The sequence below is a fragment of the Pelobates fuscus genome, chromosome 5 (genome assembly GCF_036172605.1).
Source record: "Pelobates fuscus isolate aPelFus1 chromosome 5, aPelFus1.pri, whole genome shotgun sequence".
Taxonomy (NCBI): Eukaryota; Metazoa; Chordata; class Amphibia; order Anura; family Pelobatidae; genus Pelobates; species Pelobates fuscus.
In genome coordinates, this window is record NC_086321.1 from 113,835,626 (window position 1) to 113,851,602 (window position 15,977).

Consider the following 15,977-nt stretch of genomic DNA (forward strand, 5'->3'; position numbering starts at 1 on the left):
ATTGGTCAATGACCGAAGACCCATGGAAGTTAATGGCTTGGTCTCAGCAGACTTCATGGGCTGGTTGGGGAGATCAATAGAGCGTATTTGTTATTTAATTTCCCCTTACCTTGGATGAAGGGCCCCACAATTTGGATGTCTGTGCAAGGATGATCAGTTCCAGGTGGAACAGTTTGTAAGTGGACCCCAACCACATGCAGAACTCTGGCCACCCAGGAACAAATTTGGAGGCTGATCTGAAGGACTGAATAGTAGACACAATAGATGAAGAGGAGGGCATGAGAGATAAGACCGGGGTGTAATTAAGACACAAGGTGGAAGAGGTGGCTTGAATGAGACAAGTGAAAGGGTAGATCCAAATTGTAGAAAGAACAATTAAGTCACACAATGATATTGAGCAAAAATATGCTCCTATACACCCACACTGCTAAAAAATAGAATGCGAGAGCCAATGATTCAAAGCGGTAGGATGAGCTTCCCCTGGTCGCCGCCACGACTGCCATCTTGTCCTTGTGGCGCTGCAATTTTATGATAAGATCTCTGGGTGTTGCGGTGGGTGCCTTAGCTGGTTTTTGGGCTCGGAAGAAGCCATCCAGCTGCGCTGTTTTGGCTTGTCGTGGCGGTAGCAGGGCCGTCATTCGGCGGCGCAATAAGTGTGGCAGTTCGTTTGCCGGGGTGTCCTCAGGGATGCCCCGGATTTTTAAGTTATTGGCCCGCCTTGCGTCTTCGAGTGCTGCGAACCGGCGCTCATATCCCTCGCTCTGGCCTTTGAGGCCCTGTACCTCCATCTGCAGAGCTGCTATTTGGGAAGCGTGGTCAGTGGATTCCGTCTCCAGGGCTCCTATTCTCCCCGTTAAGCCGTGGATGTCTACCCGTAGGGACGCCACGTCCGATTGAAGGGTGCGTTGGAGGTCAGCAAGCAGTGATTTCAGCACCGCCGTCGTCACAGGTGAGGTGTCTGCCCTACAAGTAACCGGTTTTGGTGTTGGCTCCACCGGGAGGTCTGCATCCTCCTCTCCAGAGGAGAAGTCGTCGGAGAAGTCAGGGAAGGTTTTCCGGATAAGCGGACGCCCCCTGTGTTTGGCGTAGCAGCTCGGCTATATTTGGGCCCTGTCTTGGGTTATCCTGCTTGGGCTTCTTTGATTTTCACCCCATTATGTTGTCCTGGTATCGGTCAGTTCGGTGGGCTGTTATGATGCCGGTTAGGTGATGCCAAATGCGTGATTTTGATGAGTTTGAGCTTGGTTATGCCGGAGCTCATGTGCCATGCGACATTCCCTCTCGGTTGCTTAGCTCCGCCCCCACCACCTTAATTTAACATATAGCAATGTAAATATATAGATCATTTACATTGAAAAGTCTGCATGATCATGTTATAGACACCAGAACAACTACATTAAACTGTAGTTGTTCTAATGACATTTTAATAAAATGTGGAAAACTAAGCCACTCCTAGCGGTGATAATCTTGCTTTTACCTGAATTATCATTTGAGTTACTATGTGGTTTGCTAGCTGTATGTGTTTTGTGTTTATATTTTTTCACTCTATGTAAACATCGTACTTTAGTAATGTAAATATTAGAATTACCGTATATACTCGAGTATAAGCCGACCCGAATATAAGCCGAGGCCCCTAATTTTATCCCAAAAAACTGGGAAAACTTATTGACTCGAGTATAAGACTAGGGTGGGAAATGCAGCAGCTACTGGTAAATTTCTAAATAAAATTAGATCCTAAAAAAAATATATTAATTGAATATTTATTTACAGTGTGTGTATAATGAATGCAGTGTGTGTGTGTGTATGAGTGCAGCGTGTGTGTATGAGTGCAGCGTGTGTGTATGAGTGCAGTGTGTGCATGAGTGCAGTGTGTGTGTGCATGAGTGCAGTGTGTGTGTGCATGAATGCAGTGTGTGTGTGTATGAATGCAGTGTGTGAATGCAGTGTGTGCAGGGCCGGTGCAAGGATATTTGCCGCCGTAGGCAAAAAAAATTTTGCCGCCCCCTCCCCCCCCATATGTCCTGACTTCCCCTCCTCCTCCCTCAGTGGTCCTTACCTCCCCACCCCCGTGTTCCTTCACCCCCCCCCCCAGTGGTCCTGACTCACCCCTCCCCTAGTGGTCCTTACCCTCCCCTCCCCTAGTGGTCCTTACTTCCCCCTCCCCTCCCATAGTGGTCCTTATCCCACCCCCTCCCTCTCATAGTGGTCCTTATCCCCCTTCTCCCTCCCATAGTGTTCCTTATCCCCCCCCCATCCCTCCCATAGTGGTCCATATACCCCCCCTCCCTCCCATAGTGGTCCTTATACCCCCCCTCCCTCCCATAGTGGTCCTTATCCCACCCCCTCCCTCCCATAGTGGTCCTTATCCCACCCCCTCCCTCCCATAGTGGTCCTTATACCCCCCCTCCCTCCCATAGTGGTCCTTATACCCCCCTCCCTCCAATAGTGGTCCTTATCCCCCCCCTCCCTCCCATAGTGGTCCTTATCCCCCCCCCCTCCCTCCCATAGTGGTCCTTATACCCCCCTCCCTCCCATAGTGGTCCTTTTTCCCCCCTCTCCCTCCCATAGTGGTCCTTATCCCCCCCCTCCCTCCCATAGTGGTCCTTATCCCCCCCCTCCCTCCCATAGTGGTCCTTATACCCCCCCCTCCCTCCCATAGTGGTCCTTATACCCCCCCTCCCTCCCATAGCGGTCCTTAACCCACCCCCACCCTCCCATAGTGGTCCTTATACCCCCCCCACCCTCCCATAGTGGTCCTTATACCCCCCCCCCCTCCCATAGTGGTCCTTATACCCCTTTTTTTGTTATTATTAATTTTTTTTTAATTCTTATTTTTATATTATTATTTCTTATTTTATTTATAGATTTTTTTTTTCGTCCCCCCTCCCTGCTTGATATATGGCAGGGAGGGGGGCTCTCCTTCCCTGGTGGTCCAGTGGCAGTTCAGTGGGGGGGGGGGGGGCTGGCAGAGCTGTAACTTACCTCTCCTGCAGCTCCTGTCAGCTCTCTCCTCCTCTGCGCCGTCCGTTCTGCTCTTCTGTCAGCTTACACTGTAAGTCTCGCGAGAGCCGCGGCTCTCGCGAGATTTACACTGGGAGCTGACCGAGGTGCTGACCGGACGGCGCAGAGGAGGAGAGAGCTGACAGGAGCTGCAGAACAGGTAAGTTACAGCTCTGCCAGCCCCCCTCTCCCCCCAGTCTGTATTATGGCAATGCAAATTGCCATAATACAGACCTTGACTCGAGTATAAGCCGAGTTGGGGTTTTTCAGCCCCAAAAATGGGCTGAAAAACTCTGCTTATACTCGAGTATATACGGTATGTCACATCTGTTTAAAAATCAATTGAAATGTAGTTTGCTGGGTCTTCTTTTGACAAGTGAAATTAGATGAAGCTGTTATACAACAGATTTAATAATTGTATGTTTTTATTAGGTGGAAAGGAGAGAATGTAGCTACTACAGAAGTTTCTGACATCATTGGAATTCTGGACTTTATTCAAGAAGCCAATGTATATGGAGTAACTGCTCCAGGTAAGAGTCAGGTTATGTAAAACAAGAGTATCTGCAGAGTAAGTTTGCTACTGTGAATTTCATTTTGAATTCATACTTTTAAATATTCCATGAAATAACACATTCCAAGGTGATAGATTATACATGAATATTAATTACAAAAGTTTATTTTTATTTTCTTAATTTTTGGTGATGTTTGTTTTATATAGAAAGCTAAGCAAAAAGTTTTAAAATATTATCTTTATATGTATAATTTTCCAGATGTTTTCTGACATTTTTCTCAAAATTTTGAACTGCCACAATTCACGGCTTATTGAATAAATGTTGTCCAGAGTTTACATCTTTTTTTTTTTTTTTTTTTGTGCTTATTTTACAGTCTCTTTTTAAAATAAAGGGTAATTCTAAGAATATAAGCCACTTCAAGCTAAAGACACACTCAAACTATTTTAACATTTGGAGTGTCTCTTTAACATTGCAAAGGTCAGGAGTGCCCCAATACAAAAATAAAATGTACTTGCTTTTTGTCCAGCGGCGAATCCTCTCTTGCCGCTGGTATGCTCCCCTCCCAGAAGACTATCACTGATGAAGGGGAAGGGGTTAATTGGTAGGCAACTGGGAGGTAAAAGGAGTAAGAAAATCTTTAAAAGCCTGTTATTCACACATGAATCCTATAATACAGTAACATATAGGTGTACTTATTAGAGTAAGGAGTATACATGATTTTGCAATATGAGGACAGTTACTGGTGATGGTTGAAGAATGTCATTATTTCTGCTTATCATTTTTTTTTGTTAAATTTGTCTTGTAAAAAAAAATAATTACAATTATTAAAACATCTTTATATGTAATGTGGGAATCTGTGTACTTGCAGAGCCATATATAAAATGTTTAATGTGTTTTTTTTATTTATTTTTTTATTTGTTTTAGAGCATGACGGAAAAGTTGGAATGGCATCTATTATTATGAAACCCAACCATCCTTTGGATTTAAACAGTCTCTACAATCAGGTTGTCGCTTATCTACCTGGCTATGCTCGCCCACGATTTTTAAGGCTGCAGGTATTAAAACATTAATTAAACATTAAATAACCTTCTTACAGTTTTGATGCTCACGTCCCCACTGAAAGAGCTTTCAACTGTGGATAGGGGTCATCATGGGCACTCTGACCAGGCTGCTCTACACAGCCCCATACGCAGCAAACTGCATTGCACTGTGTGTTCTGGCACCTTTTTATCATGGTTAGCATTAAGTTTAATGCAAATTGTGCCTTTACTCCCCGCATGTATCAATAAGCTCTGGGACCCTGACATCTGCTCACAGGTTGTTTTTTATTGCAACAATTTTGGTAGGTACAAACCACTGCATACTGGAAGCCCCCCCATAAGACTTGCCATTTTGGAGATGCTCTCTCCCAGTTGCCTTCACTATTTGGCCCTTGTCAAAGTCACTCAGATTGGAGTGATGCTCCTGCATCACTACGCGGTGCGCGAGGGAGCTGAACAGGAGGATTAGTGCCTCGCCGCCAGCAGTCACCGACCAGCAGCCCCACTGGCCCACAGGGAAAGTGATACTCCACCCCAGTATTCCAAAAGGTAGGGAGGCTGGGGGGATTGAATTTTAAAAACAATGTGAGTGTGTGTGTGTGTGTCTGTGTGTGTGTGTGTGTGTGTGTGAGTGTGTGTCTGTGAGTGTGCGTGTGTGTGTCTGTGAGTGTGCGTGTGTGTGTCTGTGAGTGTGAGTGTGTGTGTGTCTGTGAGTGTGCGTGTGTATCTGTTAGGGAGTATGTTACTGTGTGTATGCATGTCTGTTAGTGAGAGTGTATGTGTGTCTGTCTCTGTTAGTGAGTGTGTTAGTATGCGTGTCTGTTAGTGAGTGTATGCGTGTCTGTTAGTGAGTGTATGCGTGTCTGTTAGCGAGTGCATGTGTGTCTGTCAGTGGAAGTGTGTGTCTGACACTGAGTGTATATGTGTCTGTCAGTGAGTGTGTATGTGTATTTAGAAGGCGGGGCGGGGTGCCCGAGTTTTGTCATGCCTAGGGCAGCACAAAACCAGGATACACCACTGACCACTCTGGCACATCGGTCATTGACTGGCCGCACAGTCATGATCCAGCTGGAGAGATTAGAGATCTCTCCAACTGGAATGGAAATTTCTTAAAAATCTCTTCCATTGATAGGTTGTGGGGCCCTTGATGGAGCGAAGGGCCCAAGCAACCTATTATTCTGCACATTAACCCCCTTTTCTCTGATTTTGAAGATGGGGAGAGGCCAGAGGGAGCAAGGGGAAGATGCAGAGTCATTCCCTCACTCTGTCACCAGTAACCCACCCCCCTCACTCTGCCACCCCCTCCCTCCCTCACTGTGCCACCTGTCACCACCCTCCACACTCATCCACCTGTCACCGCCTCCCTCCCTCACTCTGCCACCCTCTAACTCTGTCACCACCTCCCTCATACACTCTGTCACCCCCTCACTTTGCCACCCCACTCCACACTGTCCTACCCATACTACATCCCTAAACCACCCCACACTATGTGCCCTACACATACATCCCTATCCTGGCCTACCCACACTACAGCCCTATACTGACCTACACACACTACATCTCTGTCCAACCCACACTATGTGCTCTGTCCACAGCACATTCCTACCCACCCAACACTGTGACCTACCCTCACTACATCCCTATCCCACCCTACATCCCTATCCAACCCACACTATGTGCCCTATACACACTACATCATTATTCTGCCCTACATACCTATACAGACTACATCCCTATCCCACCCCACACTATGTGCCCTACATACATACCCTCTACATAACCTGCAAACATACACACTACATCCCTATCCCACACTATAGTGTGTTTCCTACATCCATATCCCACATGACACCATGTTCCATACACACACTTTATAACCTACAAACTACATCCCTTTCTCACACCTCACTATATTCCATACACACACTACATAACCTACACAACTACACACTATATCCTTATCCCACCTCACACTATGTTGCTTATACACACTGCATAACCTACACACTACATAGCTATCCCACCCCACACTATATTCCCAAAGACGAGAGTTTTTACAGGGGCGCTCTTGTCACCAGAGCCACTACAGTTTAATGTAGTGGTTCTGGAGCAAAGAGATTGATGCTGTAGGCTCAGCAGTGTAAGCAGTAACTTTTCTGTAACCAAGCATGTCAATGGATATAAATGGCCACATGAGGTTGCTTCAGTTAATTATAGTTCTATTTTTTGATAAAGTAAGCTACAATTCTCACTTGGAAATGATTCTGTTTAAAGGATCACTATAGTCAACATATAAAAGCAAGAAAGCAGCCTTCTTTATTACAAAAAAATAATTTAGAGCCCTTTTTATTAATAAAACTTTCCTCCGTTCCAGTGCCCAGCTCCTCGCCAGGCCACAACCCCTTTTTTGTCAAAATTACGAAATCGCAGGGCCCAATCAGACGCTTCGTCATCGCTCTCTGGTGCGCATGTGCGGCTTCGCGTTGCACCAATCAGGTTCTTCATAGAGCGGCATTGAATGCTGCTCTATGAAAAACTGAGCGCTTTACCGTGCATGTGCGCAGTATGCGCGTTCGTGAGCAGAGCTGACTGACAGCTCAGCTCGCTGTCTATTCCCACCCCTCTCCTATGGCAACCCTCCAGCCCAAAGTAAGTATGCAAACACTATATATAGAGAGATTTCTATATATTGTGCTTGTATACAAAAACATACATTTAAAATAAATATTGTTAAACACACACACACACACACTATCTATTGCTATCTATCTTTTTCTATCTATAAATCTTTCTATCTATCTATCTATTTCTATTCTTATCGATTTCTATCTATATCTATTTCTCTCACGCTCAGTCACCCACGCTCAGTCACCCACGCTCAGTCACCCACGCTCAGTCACCCACGCTCAGTCACCCACGCTCAGTCACCCACGCTCAGTCACCCACGCTCAGTCACCCACGCTCAGTCACCCACGCGCAGTCACCCACGCTCAGTCACCCACGCTCAGTCACCCACGCGCAGTCACCCACGCGCAGTCACCCACGCGCAGTCACCCACACACACTCACCCACGCGCAGTCACCCACACACACTCACCCACGCGCAGTCTTCCACTCGCACTCAGTCACCCACCCACGCGCAGTCTTCCACTCGCACTCAGTCACCCACCCATAGTCCCAAAGTAAGTTTACTTACAGTTTAAATCCTCCCCACCATTTAGGTGGCTTGCCCCGCTGGTCTACTGACGCTAGCTCCGCCCCCTTTGTGACATCATCAAAATGGCTGATTTTTTAGCCAATTCAATGCTTTCCCATTTCCCTAAAATCAGCACAGGGGCGGAGTCAAATGCCAATTTGCATTTCAATGCATCTCTATGAGGAAAATTCAGCGTCTATATGCAGAACATGGGGACGCTGAACAGCTGAGCCAGGAAGCCCCTCCAGTGGCCATCTAAGGAGCTGCCACTTGGAGGTGTCCCTAGGGCCAATCTGCCTTTTCTCTGAAAAGGCAGTGTTTGCATGAAAATGCCTGCATATACTCACCAGAACAACTACATTAAGGTGTAGTTGTTCTGGCGACTATAGTGTCCCATTAACATTTGTATAATGCACAAATATTTGGCCTGGGATCTAATTTTGCCCGGGGCCCCAAAGGCTCTCAGTCCGCCCCTGCCTCTAGGCATTGCACTAATCTCTCTACCATTTGTAAAGTTTAATACTTGATACAAAGGTAACGGATATTATGTAATGAAAGGAAATATTTAAAATAAGCAATGAATGGGAGAAATTCTAGTAGTGGGTAGTGGGCATGAACATTTCATTTGTTCCCATGGTAATAGCTCCACATTTAGAACTATGCCTGTGAATTGTTGTTTTTTTATGCAATAATAGGTTATGAATTCAAAGATTTGCTGATTGTTGAATATTGCATTTTCTATTCACGTTAGATATGACTGTCTGGATTGAGCAAGTAACAGATGGTTCCAATAAATCACCTGGCTTTCTTTGTCTGAGAGTTTTACCTAAAAAGGTCCAACGTCATTATATTCATAGCTGTATAGAATTGTGGACAAAGGACTACAAGGCATGTTGTCTGTGTGTTCTTTGACTTTAAAAGACTTTATCTCTCCCTTCCCGAGTCCTGCAACTAACATCTGTTTTTGGCAGGTCCTACTCAAACAACCTAATGTCTGCTCTTATGAGATTAACCCACTTACTTGGGTGTGGGGGGGGATTCCATGTGGGGATTTCTGCACCCCAGATGCAGCACCCCATTTATGCATGTTCGTGTGAGTGCAGCCCCCTGTTTTCATATATACATTTGGGAGTCTACGCCAACTCCTTTGTTTTGCACCCTTACCTGTCAAAGGTGCCTCATTCCAGGGCTCTATTTGACTCTGTATTGCAGAGAGCCCCAGATGAAATTTGTTTCCTAAAGTAAGTGGGTTAATCTCATAAGATTAGACATTAGTTTGTTAGAGTAGGACCCGCCAAAGATGTACATTGACTTGGTGGCAGGCTTATGCAATGTAAGATAATATACTGTAACTAAACCCCCATTATTTTTTTTCTAGATTAGGCGTCTTAAAAAATAAAAAAAATAAAAAAATAATAAAAAAATCTGTGAGCTTTGAAGTTGCTGTTTAGTGGATAAGTGAGTGTGCTGGATCGTGTGCATTAACTGAAACACAGAAGAATTCTAATACATATGCATAAGAAGAAAGGCGAGAAATATATATTTTAACAATTTTCTACACTGTTATCATTTACACAAGTGTCAGAGATAAATCTTTAAATTAGTTTAATTACTATAAACCTTTTTAATCCAATATTTGATCTGAATTTATTATTGAGAATCTCTCCATTAATTACCTTATTGTACGTGGATAGCCTAGCCCAGAGGCTTTCAATCGGTGTGCCATGTCAGACTGGTGTTCTCCAAGCCACCTCAAGTGTGCCCGAACATATTGATTTCAGGCTGTAATAGACTCAATGCAGTTCTTTAAATAATTATTTTCTTCCATAAGTGGCATCTTTAAAATCGTGAACCCAAAAGTGTAGTAATTAAACTAGTCCGTTATATGCGCCTTAGAAATTGTTTTCCTGTTAAAGTATGTCTTGATTCATAAGTGTGGGAACAGCTGGCTTGGCCTACATATCTGGTAAGTGTCTAACCTGTGGCAAAGATGCCTCTGCCACGTGTTCCCAAGGACTATGGGCCATGTAAAAAGACTGGGTTCGGGTGATTTCACTGGACTGTTCGGGAACCGAACCAACTCCCGACCACCCGGGATGCTTGTTAAACCCTATTAACACCTCATAACGATTCTAACTGCAGTGTTCTAAGTGTTCATCTGGGTGGCCGCCATCGAATGCACAAACACAGGGTGGTGACCATCTTGTTCGCACAAACGCAGGCAGCGGTGTTTGGTCGTCTAGTGCATGGAATTAAAATTGGACACTCGAACTCCCAAACACCGCTGAACTTCCATCATCTCCTGCGTTTGGTTCGGTACATCGTGGAAAGGCACTGTTCATTGGAATCATTCGTCTGGATGAGGGAAACAAGCTCCATGGTTCAAATACAAAACTACATTCGGTAGTTTATTTGTTTTTGAACTACCAAAGTTGACCGACCGCTACCACTTTTCTCATGGAACTATTTTGGACAGGAGCCTTGTGTGCGATCAGTCAAAAGTTGACTTACATGGAACTACTGAACTGATCTGGACGATTTTTGCATATGTTGGTCAGGGCTATCCGAGGATGTGACTCTTGTGAGGCTTCTATGGATTTTGGGGGTACTTTTGGGGTGTTTGTAAATTGTGTGTTTTCTGTACCTGGAGATAATTGAGTTTGTACAGTTCCAGGCACAGGGGAGGGATTACCCTGTGAGTTTTTGTAAAAAAAAAACGTTGCATGGGCTTTTGCATAAAAGGTCTTGTGTGGAAATTAATAAAACAGTCTTACTCCCAGCATTAGGCCTTGGCTCATGTGTGGGGGAAACTGTTATACTGCTCTATTGATTGCTGTACTCTCTGGAGGAGAGATCTACCCATGGGGAGCTGGATCTAGGACTTGGGTCCAGGGTGGGTGGAGAAGGCAAGACCCCAGCAAAGCTGCGGCTGCTAAGGGGCTACAGTGCTTATGGTGTCCGGTGCAGTTCTTATAGTACTCGGGGATTACTAGGAAGCGTGAATTGGCGTAGATACCCAGTCGGGGTACTAGGCGGTCCACCACATAACCTTCACAGTGACAGTGTGAAAATTTGTGTTTTTCTCAATTAGTAAAACAATATAGCAATAGTAGTAGCAAGCAAAATAATTGGAGACCAAAAGCTCTGTAATTACTTTCCTTATTATCAAAATCCTTGGGGAAAATGTAGCCCTGCACTTGATCTCTCATTTGGACTATGCATGATCCAGCCCTAATCCTAAAATTGTACATCTGGTCTGAAAAAACTACTGGTAATAAAACATATTGTGCAATAAATGACAGCCATTAACTGTTGGGATTTATCACAATTGTATCTTATGTAACTCCTTTCTCTGGACAATTCATTATTATGAATGATTAGTTTTTAACATACAAGGACAACTACCATTTGTCACATAGAGCCTATGTGATAAATACAGAAAATACGCTCGGTGTTTCTAAGAACACCAAGAATTGTCAATGTAAAAATGTCTGTCCATGGGTATAATGTCTGCATACAGTATGTACAATTGCCTGGCTAAAATCAGACATCTGTATTATGTAGTACAGGGAAGACAGTTCACACTACAAATATATCCTACATCTTGCACAGACCATCGCTGGGTTTGGTACAGATGTGTTTACTTTTTAATGTACGGTTATCAAAAGAGAAAATTGGTGCTCCTCCGGCAAATATAACAAGCTTATATCTTTGTAAACATTTATTCTCAATGTCCTGAATTATGGAAAAGAGAATATAAAACAGATAAATATTATTGCAATGCCCATTAGAACCATTAAAAAAAAAAAACTTACAGACTTTGTGTTTGTTGTTTTTAGGAAAACATGGAAGTAACTGGAACATTCAAGCAACAGAAAGTCCGTCTTGTGGAAGAAGGTTTCAATCCAACGTCAATATCAGAACCACTTTTTTTCTTAGATGATTCAAAAAAAGCATATATTCCGTTGACCAAAGACATTTATGAGAACATAATTTCTGGTCTGATAAAACTCTAAGCATGGGTGTCTAAGTGTTGTTGCAATGAACTTGCATTTTTTGGACTCTTAACCCTCACTGTGAGTGGTTACTGTTGTTCCTGAAATTAGTTAAAGCAATACTTCTCATAGCGAGAACATTGGGACCACTCTGACTGCCTTTAGTTAACTTATTGCACCAGAATAATTAGCGCAAAGTGCTAACATGGTGAAAGGGATTGAGACAGCCTACATGACCGCTAATGTAATACAAATTAAAAGCCAATACCTTTTAAAATCAATAGGCTACATAGAAAATAATCTTTATACAGGTAACTAGTTTAATAATACAAACATCAATGTTGTTCATCAAGTGGATTTTGTCTCTTGCCCATGCTTGAGTTCATGTCACATTCACTTGGGAGTTGGCATAGGTACTTCAAAGGTACCTTCAAATCCTGTGACTTTAGGGAATAGTACAATCTCTCTACCTGATTCTGTGGGAGACCAGTTATGTGTAAACAACCAATCTTAACCCTATCACTACCAAGCAGTTTGCAAACAAAATAAAAAATACCCACAGTATTTTAAGTGTTTTGGAAACGAACGTTTAAATGGATTTTTCATTTCAGTATGCATAGATAGCACATTATTTTACGAAAACAAAAGCAAATATTTTTGTTGGACAGGAAAAATTCAAACACAAATTATTTGCCCAAACAATGACGTTTCCAAATAAAAATAAAAAAAATTGTAACTGACATTTAACCATTGCATACTTGGACCCCATGGATTTCCTGTTTATATGTCATATATATATAATGTTGCTGCATTACTAAAACATTGTCTCTTCGGACACACATATACATATCTTTAGACTCACACATTCATCCGCATGTTCATTCATACATATAGAGAGACACAAACTCAGTACCACACTCATAGACACACCAACATAGACAGGAACACATTCAAATACACCCACAAAAACATCCACAGACAGACATTCCAAGATATACATACGTAGACTCACAGATACACTAGCATGCAGGAGGCAGATTCTGCATTAATTTTACAGCGAATGAAGGTATGGTACCGTAGTTAACTGTCTTTGTCAGTGTACTAATACAACATTCAGTCTCTCCACCTTCCAGCTTTTCCTCACTTTGATGGAGGAGGCAGGAAGAGCAGGGGATCATAATAAAGTGACACAGGTCTAAATAACTAGAAGCGGGTGGCACCAACGACAGTTATGCAGTAATTAGGAAAATGTTGACCTGAAGGTTGTGCTTGTGCAGCACTGTATACAGAGAGCTAGTATCTGTATTCAGCATCCAGAGGCTGGAATATCAGCACTTTGCTGCGCTGTGACTGCTGACTGTAGTTATGGAATCATTTGCAAACTGAATTTATTTTCAATAAACAAATGTAATTTGCAATAATGGAAATTATGTATACACTATTCATGGATATGGATGCATTACCTGGTAAATGTGTATTGTTGGATTAAGGGGAAGGAAATATATTGTATCAAAGGCCCACTTTCTATTTATTTTTTTAATAATTTAAGTAGCATTTTTTTTTCTACCCTGTCTGACTCCTTTCAAAATATCAGTACTTTCTCTGTGTACTATATAAGTGCTAATGACATTTTTACAACTAACAAACATCAAGGTTAAAATAATAAGGACCACTATTTGCACCATAGCAACTTTATTACAGTGGAGTTATTTTGGTGCAAGGTCCAAGTGCTGTCTTACCTTAAGGGTTTAAACCGTTAATGCATGGTTTAACCACAAACTTTAGAAGATGGCGCCTGATTGCTCTGCCCTTCTACTTCCTTTCTTGGTCCAAGGCTTCAATTACAAAGCCTCGAACTGGGTGCTGCTCAGAACGTCCACTGACACTTTAAGCCCATCACTAACTCCCCATTTAGAAAAATGGAGTAAAAAAGTTTTATTTTTTTTTTTTTAAATCCATTTTCTGAATGGTGAGCTAGAGTCAGCTGACTCTAATTGATAATTGTAGCATATCTACATGTTGTAGCGATCACTGATTTTGGAAGAATCCTTTAAAAACCCAAGAATATGGTGATAATTTATACTCTAACATGAAAAAATGGTAAGGACCATAGTAAGCGTGCTGATATGTAATATTAATTTTACTAAATAATAGTTTAAAAAATGGTCAAGTGTTGAAGACAGGATTGTGAAAAAATACTGGCCTCTAGTCACTTTCCAGTAATTTATGATAAGTGGTATTAGATATGGAGTCTATCGATTATCAGAATCCATTTTACATTTTTAAAAACATTTTTAGAGCACTACCACATCCAAAAGTAACAGTTTGTGGGCCAGCTCTAGGCTGCAGACTAAGGTAACCATTTTAGTACTGGTATTTTTAAGTATATTTATGCTTTTGGTAAGCTTCATGGGGTTTCATATGCATTCTGCTGGTAATCTGGGATTCTAGAGGTTCCAGCATGGTTAGCATTAATGCAAACATCGTGTTTTAACTATTTTTGGTTTTTCTAATCTAATTCCATGTCAAGTGGAGTATTTTTGCTTCTGTGAAACTAATTTGCTGCTACAATATTTTATAAATTAATACTTGCTTACTACAGTTTAAACCAGAATGCTTTCTCTAAAGCATGGGTTTCACACTAATGCTTTACTTGCTATAGTAAGGAGAAGCTTCCTTGTCTGTGAAGTAGGTAGATCATTTTGTCAATGACAATAATCTCTGGAATTCTGTTAAGAAAGGGACTCAAACCTAGCTGCAACACTGTATGTAAAGTCCAAATCTAAACAGCAATAATATGTTTGGATTGTATTTTCTTATTTTTTTTTTGGTTACTCCGTAAATACTGAAGAGATAAATAAAGCTAAACTGCTTTATGTACCATGTATGGTGTAATTATGTGTATTTGTCTGTGTATTATTTACGTGTTAATGTTAAGTTTTAGTAGCAAAACATTTTAATTGCACAAAATGTGGTTTGCGCTTATTAGAATACAATATGTCAAATAGAAACCATGTACTTTATATTTCAAGTTGTCACGAAAAATGCAACCACTGATAAACTAGCACCTTGGGTTCTCCATTGTCCATTTTTGCCTTCAATACTTTCAACGTTATTCACTAAACACCAGATTTTGTCAGAATGGACAAAATCTAGCGAATACGACCACATTTCTCCGATTTACTAAAGCCAAATGCGATCATGATTCCATTGGTCCATCCGATTCTGTAACATTAGTTCGGATGTAAAATCACTGATTTTCCAAGCTCATCTGAACCATTCTACAGCACGGAATCAGATATTGATCAACGACAGCAGGGCAGCCAGAGATAAACCGATTGCATCCGGCAGGATACGGATTCATAAATTATCATTGCAATAATGTTTGCCTGCTGGTAGCAATAGCAGCCACGGGGAAATAGTTAAAATCCTGAAGCAGCATGAGGGTTAAATATGTGACTGCTAGCAAGTTGCCATATAAAAATAGTAATAAACAAAATTGGTGGGGGCATATGTACTAAATATTTAAAACTAGCAACTGGGAAGCCATTGTGGCGAGGGGATGTGTGAAACAAAAGGAGGGACAGAGTTGTCGTCCCCCGTGGCCTGAGCCATTGGTGGCTGGTGTGGGATACTGTACTTTAAATTTTAATGGTGGGACCCATAATATTTTTAATAAATATAACAATTACACTTTTCTGTCACAAATCTTCTTTCATCTAATTTCTTTTCTTCAGTACCAAAAAGGTCAAATTAAAATCCATAGTTCCAAACGCCACATAAAATAAAAATAAAAAGGCTGTATATAAAAAAAAAGAAAAGCTACAAAAATTAAAACCGATCCATAACTAAAACAGATTCATCTGTATAACGCATGGAGGGCTCGCAGCAGAATGAGCTCTCCTAGTGGGGATTGCAAAGTATGGGAAAATGTACGACGCTTTGCAATATGACCAAGAGCTCTCTGATTGGTTGACTAACCAGAGAACTCAGACAGCCAAGCTGGTTTACTAGCCTGGGTGTTTACTTCCCCTCCCCCAAACCTTATCTGTACAATAAGGGATGGGACCTAGTGCCCCCTTTATTACATATATTATAGGTCCCCCCTTGTTAAACATATCAGGTCCTTCACCCACAGGCATGGGTGGAGGCGACACTTGGTAACCACCCTTATTACAAATATCAAGATCCCCAGTATGGGAGTGGACAATCGGGCTTCCCCCCTTAAAATTAAA

The 15,977-nt window shown here is 42.2% G+C and overlaps 1 protein-coding gene across 1 annotated transcript in view; it reads left to right on the forward strand.

Annotated features, from left to right (window-relative positions):
• The window catches only part of SLC27A6 (solute carrier family 27 member 6), a 67,859-nt gene extending 53,261 nt beyond the window's left edge, over positions 1 to 14,598 (forward strand). The window contains exons 8-10 of the mRNA XM_063454159.1: positions 3,433 to 3,530; positions 4,437 to 4,567; positions 11,587 to 14,598. Coding sequence (XP_063310229.1) covers positions 3,433 to 3,530; positions 4,437 to 4,567; positions 11,587 to 11,763 — 406 coding nt within the window. The 3' untranslated portion in view covers positions 11,764 to 14,598. The remainder of the gene's footprint in view (positions 1 to 3,432; positions 3,531 to 4,436; positions 4,568 to 11,586) is intronic.
• Positions 14,599 to 15,977: the final 1,379 nt, after the last annotated feature.